General features: G+C 44.5%; 1 protein-coding gene across 1 annotated transcript in view; it reads left to right on the plus strand.

Moving 5' to 3' along the window:
- The window catches only part of CELF4 (CUGBP Elav-like family member 4), a 696,627-nt gene that overhangs the window by 639,409 nt on the left and 44,242 nt on the right, over positions 1-12,976 (plus strand). Inside the window, exons 9-11 of the mRNA XM_053932292.1 lie at positions 4,420-4,482; positions 6,142-6,222; positions 12,454-12,597. Coding sequence (XP_053788267.1) covers positions 4,420-4,482; positions 6,142-6,222; positions 12,454-12,597 — 288 coding nt within the window. The remainder of the gene's footprint in view (positions 1-4,419; positions 4,483-6,141; positions 6,223-12,453; positions 12,598-12,976) is intronic.

Consider the following 12,976-nt stretch of genomic DNA (forward strand, 5'->3'; position numbering starts at 1 on the left):
CCTAATGAATAAGTGCTGCCTTCGTTAAATTTATATTTATGGCCATATAGTAGGTCATTGGCTTGTTTTATGTCTCCGGGTTTATGGAAGGTTATCTGCCATGGTCACCTTGTGGCATCTTGGCCAGGACTGTCTTGCAAAGACACAATTGTATCTGAGCAGGATTTTTCCCATGGAGATATGGAAATGATCAAATTAATATAGAGGAGATGTCCAGGGATAAGGCCCTTGCCCTGAGCTGCCAAATGAAGTTACTATTAGCATCTGTTTTCATGGTACACCTTTAGTTTGCCCTGGCAAGGCCAGATCCTCAGCTCCTGGAAAGCAGCAAGGCCACAGGGACTTCCGTGGGGCTGATGTGATTGATAGTTCTCCTCTGGCCTCTCAGGAGCCTCTCTGCTTCTTTTTCTTTCCACCAGCTGATCCTCAGCATTTACATTACAACACCTTTAATCTCAGAAATGTCTGTATGAACATGACACCTCCATGGGTCTGGCCACAAGGAAATCTGTTTCAGGTGCTCTCCCTAGGCGCATTTGCACAGAGTCAGCACATCCAAGGTCTTTGGACGATGATACAACTTAGAGACATACTGGTGCTGGTCCAAAAGCTGCTGTAAGGTGCTCTATCTATATCTCTTATCAGCCCTTATACACCTACTTACCTTGTGTGCCACTGCAGGCTTGCACCCTGGCACAGAACAGGAAACAGAGGAGCTGAGGTGTTTTCCCAGCCCTGTATGTTTGTGTTCAACTAATATTTCCAGTATCAAAGAAGACTGGTAAGCTGAATGGGGAGAAAGGGTGACTGAGGCAGGTTAGCTCTCCCACTAATGATCTATGTGAAGGCCACCCTGTGAAGTTATGTGTATCTTATGGAGGAACAAAGCAACCCTACCTGATGGTCTCCTTGTGCTGAGATACAGAAAGTACTCATAATTTCCAATCACTTTGAATTTTAGCAAGTGGTGGGCTACAGCCACACCTAACTCCTGTGGTAGATTGACTCTGAATTGTGAGCTCCTCATATAACTGAGCCTTTGATGAACTCCTCATAGGTCATTCATATGTAAGAGGGCTGTCACTTTACAGAACACAGCATGGGCACAACTTCCTCAAATGTCTAATCTGTGTCTTGAGATTCCTGGATCAATACCAGCTGTCGGCTTCATCCATGCTACAGCCAGGAGCACAGGCAGTTATGCTCTTCTCTAGGTCTGATTCATCCTAGAATCAGCATGAATCTAGCAGGGTGAGCAGCAGCATGAAGATGTGCTCATGGCTGCCCAAGATGCCTTGGCTTCCTGCAAGGGCATCCAGCCAGCCCTGGAGTCTGTGTCCCTGCCTCTTCATAGGCCATGTTGGCCAGCACGGACATGTCCACTGTGCTGAAATCACATCTTCATTTCCTGAGTAAACAGAGTCTTCAAGCTAAGGAAGGCAAGTCCTTCAGTGAGCAGAGGTCGTCACTTTTAAGAGGTGCCAAGTTAAATTCCTGCTAGTTGTGACTCACCACAACTTTGGCTTTTTCCCAAATGGCGAAGGAAGGGTATGAGACTACAAGTAAAACAGAGCCACAAGCCAGGAGTTGCTGCCCACCCAGAGATGCTTTCAACTCTCCTTTCAAGAGTATCCAGGGATGGTCAGGTCAGTTAGGGCCCTGTGTGTTAGAACACATACTTAGCATATTCCTTTCCCATGAGGAAGGGATTTCCAGGTTGGAGCAAAGCTAACTGTAACCTTCCAACTGGCTGACATGTGCTGTGAGCCAAGAGGAAACCCCATGCATGACCTGGGTCACATGGTAGCCTCGTGAGAAACACTCAGATATTACCCTATACACTCAGATATTACCCTATACACTCAGATATTACCCTAAACACTTAGATATTACCCTTGGTGGCAAGCTTTAGTGTGGAAGGCAGAAAGGCTGCATTTCACAGCCTGTTATCCCAAACACTTTAAACAAATTATTTACCCAGCTCTAATATTTAATCTTAAAGGTGGGGGATTCTCAGCATATATTTCCTAAGCAGAACTAATGCTAGTTCTGATGGTCAAAGTATGGTTCTAAAGGCAGGTGAGATATCCACAGAATAAGCAGAGTAGCTCTGCAATGATCCATCATTGCAATCACGTCCAGCAGACAGACTCAGCTATAGCTGGGAGGTCAGGAAGCTCCCATGCGTGCCCAGATAAGGCAAGGAATAAAGAAAAGGACCACAGGACAGGTCCTGCTTACTGAGTTCTCTTGTGTCAGTGAAGTGCCAGCCATTGCTAATTATCAGCAGGTCAGGGGGGAGAACAATTGTGTCCAAATCAGTGTCAACTGGGGAGGAAGGAAATACTGTAAATGCATTTCCTGAGCAGCAGAGACAATTTCTTCCTCTGTGCAATGAAAGAAGCACAGTTGCCTTGGGGGCAGAGATGGCAGATCCTCTCCTTCACTGCAGCCCGCAAAACCATAGTTAAAAAAGATTTGCTTCTCTCACCAAAGGTTCCCTCACCTTTCTCAGGAGACATCTTCTACCTGACAGGACTCGAAAAGTCTAAGTTATTATGATCCATTCTCCTAAAGGGGTGAGGGAACTGATGTATTACTCAACTTTTCATAGCTGTTCGGTTTTCTTGTGGAGCAATATGATCAATATTCTATTTTTTGAGGAAAACAGCTTTAAGCAGAGGTTAAAAAGAATAGACTTTAGTTGGTTTCTTCTTCAAGAAGAAAGTAGTAAGGAAAAAAAAATGTATTTTCCAAACATTACCTCCATTATTTTCCTGGAACAACTACTCTTTAAAAATGTAGTGTAGAATCTCTAGTCTGCCTGCCACTGACCTCCCACAGGTTTTAATGTATTCTCCTCACACTGTTTTGTAAAAAAATGAAAATCCTTACAGTAAGACAGTGCTTTCCCATTTTACATACACATATATTGAGGGACTTGCCAAAAGTCAGCTAGGAAACCATTCCAAGCTAAGACTGCAATCCCACTTATTTCTTCCTATGACTACCCCAACCTCAAAGTCCACATGATCCAGTCATATCCATAATGAACAGGAGCTTCCTCCAAGCCTTAGCCAGCTAATTGGGTTTGCCACCTCAAATTTGGTCCTTTCACCATTCCTCCTTGTATTTTGGGAGAAAAGTGTAAGACCTTGCAAGTTTCCATCATGACCAATGGTGATCTTTAAAGTTAAGTTTCAAGCTGGTATTTCTATTTGTAAGAAAACACTTTATCCGTGTTCCTTGGGTATGTAATACTCACGTATGACAACCTCCCCCACACTTTGCCATACAGTCAGTGTCTTTCCTTGGATAGGTGTATGGCACCAGATTTCCTTCCAAGAGGCCCCCACCTTTGCATCCTCCAAGCCTTGCCTCCAGCCACACCTCTGTGCGGGTAAGAAGGAAAAAAGGTGGGATGGATGTGGGAAAGTGGCAGTTCCCTAAGGGATCATCCTACAAGGAATAGGTTGGAGGGACTGCATAAACGTAGAACTGTGCAGTCCCAATAAATACAAATTAAACTCATTAGAAGAAGTGAAATATTAGGGCCAAGGTGACATTTGGACTGGAGGTTTAGCCAAGCTTTTCTTTAAATTTTTTATTGATGCAGATAAAGGAAGAGCTTATCCAACATATTTCTCTCTCTTTTTTCTCCCTATCAACCAAAGGAGAAAAAGAAAAAAAAAAAAGTCTTAACTAGCTTTGGTTGTATTTGAGCAAGACTTCAAAGTTTCACAAAAATAAACAGTTTTAGTGGGGAGGAATGCACACTTGTAAAGAGAGAAAATACACTTTGAAGCCAGCAAGAGACTGCATGCCTTATGCAGAGATTCACAGCATCCTCCCTGGAGCAGACAAGTGGTGTCCCCCTCCCCTCCATGCAGCTTCTTCTCTCTCACTGGGGGCTGCCTGGCAGCAACACAGTCCTTCGAAGGGATGTGGGGATGACAGGAGCCATTGCTTTGTTCTCTTCTCCTTCCTCCTGCTATGCCCCTGTTGTTTTCTGCTCTGATTGAAAGTTTCATGTGACTGTAGCTGTCACTGAGATCTGAGTTTGCACAGCACCTAGCACAGTGTTAGTCCTGGCTTAAGATGAGGGTTCTTTGGGGTTGATTAGTGCCAAAAATCTGCATGATCAGTGCAGATCCATAATTTAAGCTTGGGAAATGAGGAGAGAGGTTTATTTGTCCTCTGCTCCAATGTCTCACAGGGTGATGGCTGGGGCACAGAACCCTCTTAGCCATCCTGGGGGGTTCTCTGCATTCGTGTCCATAGGGCAAGTGAGCTGCTCCTCTTCAACCCTCAGCCCCTGGGTCTGTCTGTTTCACAACACATATTGATGATAAAAGATAAGGGGAGAGTGCGTATCATGTTTTAATCCCTTAATTCCTTGTCTCTCTTGTGTCTCCACAGCACAGAGCCCCACTGCAGCAGACCCCTTGCAGCAAGCCTACGCTGGAGTGCAGCAGTACGCAGGTCGTTAGTATTAACACTTTCTCCCAATAAACCTTTTTCTTCTCTAAAGCCATTACCCTCTGAACACACCTCAGGGGGCTGAGGGAAGGGAAGTTTGACTGATACAGGGACAAGCTGGGGGCCACAGACTCCCTGATTCAATTTGCACAAACATAAGACATCCAGGGTGTTCTCTCCCAAAGGAGGCAGCCTCCTACCTTTCCCATTGAAAGGCTCCCACTGACCTGCACCCCAGTGAAGCTTCATCAATAGAACTGAATCTGGTCTTAGCACAGTGCACAAGGGCAAAATCAGGCCACTGCTTTGGAGGTGGCTTTCTAAAACAGATCTCCTGAGTGCTGCAGCAAAGAAGGAAGATGGGCAGCCAGACCCTGCAGAGCCACTGCTGCTAGTGCCTGGCAGGGCATGGAATGCCTGCACACACCCGTTTTTTTAGGGTGAGTCTACTGGCCATGCCTCACTTAATCAGTCTGAGCCTGGCTTAAGAGCTACCCAATCATCCCCCCGCTTCCCAGCAGATTTCACCACAGCTCCCCGTGGTTCAGCCTCCACTCGAGCTGCCCTGTGTGCTGAGCAGCTCCTTTGCAGTTGGTGGATTGACACCAGCCAAAGTGACCTGGTGCAGACCACGACCCTGCCGTGTTCAGCCTCCCCTCACGAGGTGTCCATGGCCAACACTGCGAGGAAGCTGCCACCCCAAAGTCATTATTTCCTGTGGTAACTGGAGCAATCATGGGTTCCTGCTGAGGAATGGCTATTATCTTGTGTCAGCGCTGTATCTGGAAACTTAATTTAATTCTCCATGTAGGGCTTCATTTGCCGGTGTTTTAGTTATTGTCATTTATTGCTTGTGAGGTTTGATAGATGGGAAGCAACTCAACCCTTTGAGCTGTTAATTAACCCCTCTGCACACACATGGCCCCTATCCTCTTCTCTCTGGTCTTGCAGGCGACCCATACTCTGTATTTTTAGCAGCAAGGCACATCATCTACCATCTGTGGTAGTGAATGGCTCCCCTTGTTTGCTTGGTGGGGGAGCTGAGATGGGGAAAATTGTTTAATTGCTGCTCACTGTTTCCACTGTGTTTGTGTGTGAGAGAGGAAGTCTCTACGGGCATGAAAGAAAATGTGTATCTGAGAGTGTATGTGCAACTGTGTCCATACAGCCTGTGGGCACATGAAGGGAAAAACACATGTGTGAACTGTTTTCATGAGCATGGGAGTTAATCAGGGTGCCCGAGATGAGGCGGGGGAAAGTTGTGCACATGCTCTGCACACAGCTGTCAGCATGAGCACTTCTGCGCTGAGCTCGTGAGTGAACGTGTTCCTGTCACCACATGGAATGGCTGCACATCTCTGCTGGGAGTGGTTTTAGCAGAGCCCCTCGTTTACACTGCATGGGTCCCCTGGGTGTCACTGCTGATGGAGCTGGAGGGAGGGAGGGAGGGAGGGAGGGAGGATGCTTCAGCCCCTGTGGCACCTCCTGGAGCACAACCATGGCTCTTACACCACACCTCAGGCTTCATGAGATGGCCCTTCACGGAGCCAAAACACAGGGGCGAAGCCCACGTCTAACTTGGCGTGGTGGTTTGGAGTGAAAGTTCCTTGCTTCCCAGCACTGAAATCTGTCCTTTCTTTTTTCCCTTTCTCTCCCCTTCAGCTGCTTATCCTGCTGCTTATGGCCAGATTAGCCAAGCGTTCCCACAGCCACCTCCCATGATCCCACAGCAACAGAGAGAAGGTAAGTAAAAGTGATGTCCTCCTTTGTGACCCCAGCAAGCCATCCCCATCTCATTGGTTCCCCTCCTCATGCGCCTAGAGCGTCCATTAAACGCCCAATTGCTTTGAATGCCTGGTCCACTGAGTTTTCCTCCATTTCCATATGTGGCATGATGTCACTGTCACCAGCGGTACTCTGGTGGACCGTCCATGTGGGGAACTGCTGATGAGACCTCTTCAGTCCACTGGGAGGAAAGCATGCTGGTGTGCATGGGACATGGAAAGACCAGCTAGCAACATAGCCATAAACATCCAGTGGGGGCCTCTGTTCGAGACAAGCAACAAGAATGCAGATAAAAATGCAACTGTATTGGAATAAAGAGCTTTACAGGAAACAAAGCACTAGTGGCCCTTCATGAAAAGGCAATAACGTCATTTCAGACACCTGCTGTTTGAAGAACAAGGATTTGTTATTTAGAGTAGCTGATCTAGTCCTTTCAGCTTTTCAGCCTCCACCAATAATCTGGAAACACCAGTCAGATCTTGCAAAGCACAAGCCCTGTATCAGGATGAGAAAAAACTTGTAGTTAAAGTTCCTATTTCTTTGCAATGACTATGAGAGTTGCCTGGGTAATCTACTCCACAGGACTCGATGGCTTCACAGAAGACATGAAGAGTAAGGAGAGGTGAATTTATCATTTTTGCATGTAAATGCCTTGGAAGAAAACTGTGCCATGTAATATTTCCTTTACAGTCAGTGAGGAAAAGTGGAATCCTCAGAGGCAATCCACTTGGGTGGCTCCAAGGAGGACTGCTCCCTTTTGATGAGAAGGAGGGGTATGCTTGCCTGAGTGAGACATTAAAGTCAGGTGCTCCAGCTTAGCAACTCTCATTTTAAATAGTTACATTTTAAATTTTATCCTCTATTAGATTGCTAATTCAGACATATTCTATATTATATGTGTTATTATATGTATGTAATTACATTTAATATATTATTACAGTGCAAGAGTCAGAATGAAATGAATCTAGATTACACCATCAGACTAAAACATTCTGATGATCTAAAACTACTTTGGGGGAGAAATCTCATTTTGTAAGAAAATTAGAAATGTCATCATTTCCATCTAATTTGGAATTAATTTTTTTCTATGTCAGAATTTCCTGGGGAACACAACTTCCAGCTCCTGATTAGCTCTAGTACATGTTCCTGCTGTGAGAACAGATGCACAGACCTATTGTATCATTACAGAGATGTTTCCCCCATGCTGAAGGACTTTGCTTTTTATTACTTACTGGGGCTAGATTAAGCACAGGACAAAATGGCGAGCAGATCATTGCTCAGCAAAGCGCCGTGCCAGGAACCACCAGAAGCAGGGGGAAGCTGTGGTGTACGCTTGGAAGACCCTCTGACTGTAGACCCCTGTGTTCACGAGGCATGGTGTGTCTCTGTGGGTTAGGAGTGAGTGTCACCCAGTGGACAAGTTATCTCATAACTCTGCTCCTTCCTATAAGCAGCTGGCATTGAGGATGAGGATGGCTGGGGGACAGCCATATGTGATGAACCACCAGTCCAGTGCAGGTTGCCATTCCCAGTGTTCCTCATTTTCCTGCAGTGCTGAGAGGCTGTGTCTTTCTCTGCTTCTTGCTAGAGGAATGTTCTCTAAAGCACAACACTCCCCTTTAGCAGAGGGTCAAGACCTTTAAGCATGTCTAACCTTTAACAGGAAAACACAGCAAGAGAGAAGGAGGGAACTCAATAATAACAATAATGCTCAGTGCTGAGAAGAGTATTTTGAGTATTTTGGTTTGCAAGGATGTGCACAAACACTGATTCACACTAGTGAACCAGCCCTACCACCACAATAACACCAGTGATCACATTGCTAATGATAATCTTAGCTCTCCATTCCTGAATCCCAGTTGGACAACAACCCCGGGGACGTTTTGCTGCTGCAACATTCCTGTAGGGATGAGTCATTACTTCCACATGAGCACTGAGGCTGCCGGCAGCTGACAGGGTGTATAGGGTGGAGCTGATACAAAACTATCAAAGCTTAAGATAAAATCTTGATTCAGGCCATGTCAACCTCACAAAACTGGGAGGTAATTTTAAGTCTGTATTACTCATCTTGATGTAGTTTCTGAAACTAGGAAGTACAACTTCTTGGTACAAGTTTGTGACTCTTATCTGTGCTGTGCTCAAACATTCTGGGCAAGCAGAAGAGGCAATGAAATTCCATCCTCTGAGTGTATGCTGTGGAGGTGAGGTGTGCAGCTAACCAAAGTGCTGCAGCCTGACTTCATACAACCTCATGGGTTAGCCCAGTTTTAATTACTGTTAGAAAACAAGCCTCATCATAGCCTTTCCTCATGATATTTTCTCCCAGTGCTGGGATGCAATGATGTGTAGCTGATATCAGAACAGGTATATGGAGTTCACTTATGTTGAAGGTGGGCAGGAAGGGAGAGGCTGGGTCTGCAGCTGTCCCTGTGCTAAAAAACTGACAATGAGCTCAAGTGTGAGGAGCACAGGCAAAGCAATGGCTTATCAATGCCTCAGCTCAGGTCCAGCTGAACCTGAATGTGGTTCTGTGCCCTTAGTCACAGGTTTTTCCATTATCCAGCATAGTTTGCCTGTAATCTACAGAATATCTATAAACTGTGCAGTCCTTAAAGCTTCTCTTGCTTTTTTGTCTGAATCAAGGCTAACTGGTCTTCTTGTTTATAAATGAACCGAAATGTATATATGTCATAAAATGTATACATGTCATAAAACCAAGAGCCATGGCAGACATCAGGGTTGAAATGAAACTTCATTTTTTTCTGATGATGTGTCATGGGGGTTAGATTTCAAACTACACTACAGCCCTTTTGAAAACAAAAGTAAAACCTGTCATAAATAATTTTATTATTGTTTTCATCCATTAATTGCTAAGTATAGTGTTCTCCAATAATCCATTAACTCTGTCCAAAACAAGAACTTTTTCTCCAAAAAAAAAGTTGGACTCTTTATTAAGAATTTTCCATACCAACTGTGGTTTTTCTCTTGTTCCAGTATCCTTAGCAAGCACCTCAGAACTCATTGCATTTGTGCACTGAGAACTGACTAAGATCTTTAAAGTGTCCTGAGATGAAAAACAAATGGGATAATAAAATAGTTTGTGCTGGAAGGGACATTTAAGACCCTGTAGTTCCAACCGCCTGCCATGGGCAGGGACACTTTCCACTAGATCAGGCTGCTCAGAACTCCATCCTCCCTGGCCTTGAACGCTATCAAGAATGGGGCATCCACAACTTCTCTGGGCATCCTGTTCCAGAACCTCACCACCTTCATAGTAAAGAATTCCTTCCTTATGATCTTGTCTTTGGTTTCTTACAAATGTACCTAAGTGTACAGCAAGACAGCCATACACACAATCACACAGCCTTCTATGGAGTGCCCAAATTAACTTGAATCAGGCAAAAACATATAAAAAAAAAGCTAGGAGGGCTAAAGAAGACAGATCTTGTTTTATGGGTTCTTTACCAAGGGCTCTGGCTGTGACAGGTAACTTACAGACAGATTTAACAAAAAATCCCTTGTTAAATTCTAAAGGCAGAAATTTCATATGTGAGAGCGACAAAAAAAATCAAATTACCCATTTTTGGTTTGGTTTTTTTTTTTTTTTTTTCTCAGAAGCAAGTGAAGTTTTTCAGCATTGGAAGTTAGGAAAAACCCCTCTGTAGCTGGAAACAAAGTGAGTTCAGCCATGAATGTCTGGGTCAGTAGGGGAAGCCACAGCACAGGTTTCCCAGGCACATTTTAGAGCTAAGCTGGTCTTTGAGAATGCTCCCTGCTTTTTCATAACATCCCTGGTATTTTCTTTTTTGGTCTCTGAGTCATGTGGGGAAAAGTTGATTTCAAAGTGAACTAAGGGCTCTCCTTGAGCCCAGGCTAAAGGTGGTGTAGTTAAAGTTCTGTGCCTCCTGCCTTATGCCTTGGTAGGTGTTTTCAGCTCACACAGGCAGAATCCCTACTCATGCACAACACATCCAAGACCGCAGGAAATGCAGCTGGTATTTTTGAAAGAATTGGCCAGTTTTACAGTGCAAACTGCTGGCTCTGGTGATGTCAGTGGGAATTTTGCCACCAACTGCAGCAAAGCCAAGATTTTACCCATTTTATTATAATGTGGATCTCAAATCCCACAGCAGAAGAGCTCTGGGGCACGTTCAGATGAAGGAATGAATTTTTTTCCCTGTTATTCTGGACTATGGTCTGCTCCTGGGCAGAATTTTCTCAATTTTAACAGACACCTAAGGGGGTTAGTGTTTGTTTAACACTTTCAGACTGTTTCATATCTAGTTTATTATGCCAATAACTCTGTATTGTGTGGAAATGGATGGCAGCGAGGATTGGAAAAAGGATAGTTGCCCAGTGAGAAGACTAAAGAAGAGGCAGACGGGAGGTGGGGGGAAGCTGGAAAAGCTTGGCATGAAATAGGGGAGTCTGATTATGGGCCACTGAGGTTCAAAAGTAATTTGGCTAAGCAGATGACCGGGTGCCTAATTAGTTAATTATCCCACTATACCACTATCCCCCCCCATTTGGAAGAAACCCTGTTACCATCCTCATGACCTTTAGGAAATGCACAAGATGCAAAGGATCAGCTGTTCCTTCATGACAGTCCTTTTAGCAAATTAGTGGGGAAAATTGTGCTTAGCAAATATTCATTAGGGCTTCATTTTCCATTAATCCAAAAGGAAATGTGGAGAGCCTGTGACTTCAATCATGCTGAGGCCCAGGAATTTTAATGAGCTTTAAATGGGCATCTGCCAGAATCCTGACTTCGCCGTACTTCTCTTGCCAGCCGGGGGGATGAGTAATGGGTAATAAAAGGTGGGAGCATCTAGACGAACTCCTCTCCCTAACAGGAAAGGCAAAGTTGTAATTTGCTGTGTTATGACACTGTAATTATACCCTGATGAAGAAAACGAAAGTATTAAAAATCCCTTCCCTTCCCCACACTGTGCCCCAGATGTAAAAAGGGGAAAGTTGACTGAGTCAGGTCACAGGGTTGTAGGCACATGGGCTAAGGGGAAGGAGGAAACCCTCCTTCTTTCTGACCTCTAACCCTTTTGGCAAAGGGCACACAATGTATCCCCTTCATCTCGATCCCTCTGTGTCAAGCAGAGCTGGAGTTACCTGTCGAGGTCAGTGCAGAGCTGGGCAGCAGCTGGAAGTACCTTTAGAAATAAAATGATGAAAAAAACAATCCCTGTCTCATCAAACTATACAGGTTTTTGCTGTTGAACACTGCAAAGGTTTTAAATGTTTAATTTTTTTAACAAAACCACTTGGACACACCTTTTTGACTGTTGCTCAAGGACAGCATACATAAAAATAAAAGTCAGGTTGAAAATTTATATTCTAAGCTATTCGACAAGAGGCAGGTTTGCCCTCTTCTGCCCCAAAACTCAATTTCAACAGAATATTTTTGAGGGTCTCTACTTTAATTTCATATTCCAGCTAAAGACACCTCTCTGGATGTTTTCCAAAACACCCTCTGAAATCGGTAAGAGTATATGTTACAGGATGAAGGCAAAAAAGCTAACCCCTCGTGTCTAGTAATTTGGATTTAAATCCACCTAAAAATATCTCTCCTGCAGAATGCTCTAGAATGGAGGACATGGCCTAATTGTCCAGATCTGGGGGAGTCTTCAGGCTGAGTCGAGCTGGGGGGATGAAAGTAAAATTCTACAAAACAAGATGAGCCTGTGGGTTTGTGCATATCTTTCTGCTTATTATCATCATTTGTGTCAGGTTATTGTCATCATGCAGATTCAAGAAGGACAATGAAACTTCTGCATGCAGACACTGGGAAGAGGCAAGGGATAGTGTGGGTCATCCAAAACTCTGCAGATTAAATAAGATTATGAGGAACAAATAAAATCTATGAACCACATTCTTTCATTCCCTGTGTTCTTACTCCTCCGTTCTGTTCTTTCCATGGCCACATGTGCTGGTGCATTCCTCTCTCTCTAGATTTTATCCTGGTGTCCTGGGAAAACTATTGAAATTACCATAGCCTCTAGGTGACTTTTTGAGTTCCTGGTCTTCTACTTTGTCCATTCCTCTGAGAGTCTACAGGCTGCTTCCTAATGTGACCACTCACCAGTCAGAGAGAGAAGATGCCAAAGTAAATCTCCACCATGTACTTTCTCGTATCCTATTTCTCTTCATTCATGGGTCTTCTTTTTCTCTTGATAGGACCAGAGGGCTGTAACCTGTTTATCTACCATCTGCCCCAGGAGTTTGGGGATGCTGAGCTGATGCAGATGTTCCTGCCTTTCGGTAATGTCATCTCCTCGAAAGTGTTTGTGGATCGGGCGACAAACCAAAGTAAATGCTTTGGTGGGTAAAGATAACAAAACAATTAGATTCATCCAGGAAAGGGCTTTCTCTGAATACTTTACCTTTCAAACTGCTTTCTTTCTGCTTAAGCTTTATGATTTCTCTCAATTTACTCCTGTCAATACTTTCCCTCTTCCTTCTTTCTCTCCTGATTGTCTCATGCTCAGAGTTGTGTGTGCTGCTTAGAGGTCAAGGTTTGGCATCGCACCAGCAGCAAGATGCTGCAGACACTGGTGCGGTCAGAAAATACCCCACTTGTAAAGGGAGGTGGGGAGGGTGCAGAAAAGATTAAAGCAACTGGAGCAAAATGGAGGGGGCTGGGCATAGGTGAAATTATGAGAACAGCAGAGGGATCATGTTGCAGAAGGGGAATTTCTGT

Source organism: Vidua chalybeata, chromosome Z (genome assembly GCF_026979565.1).
Source record: "Vidua chalybeata isolate OUT-0048 chromosome Z, bVidCha1 merged haplotype, whole genome shotgun sequence".
NCBI classification, from domain to species: Eukaryota; Metazoa; Chordata; class Aves; order Passeriformes; family Viduidae; genus Vidua; species Vidua chalybeata.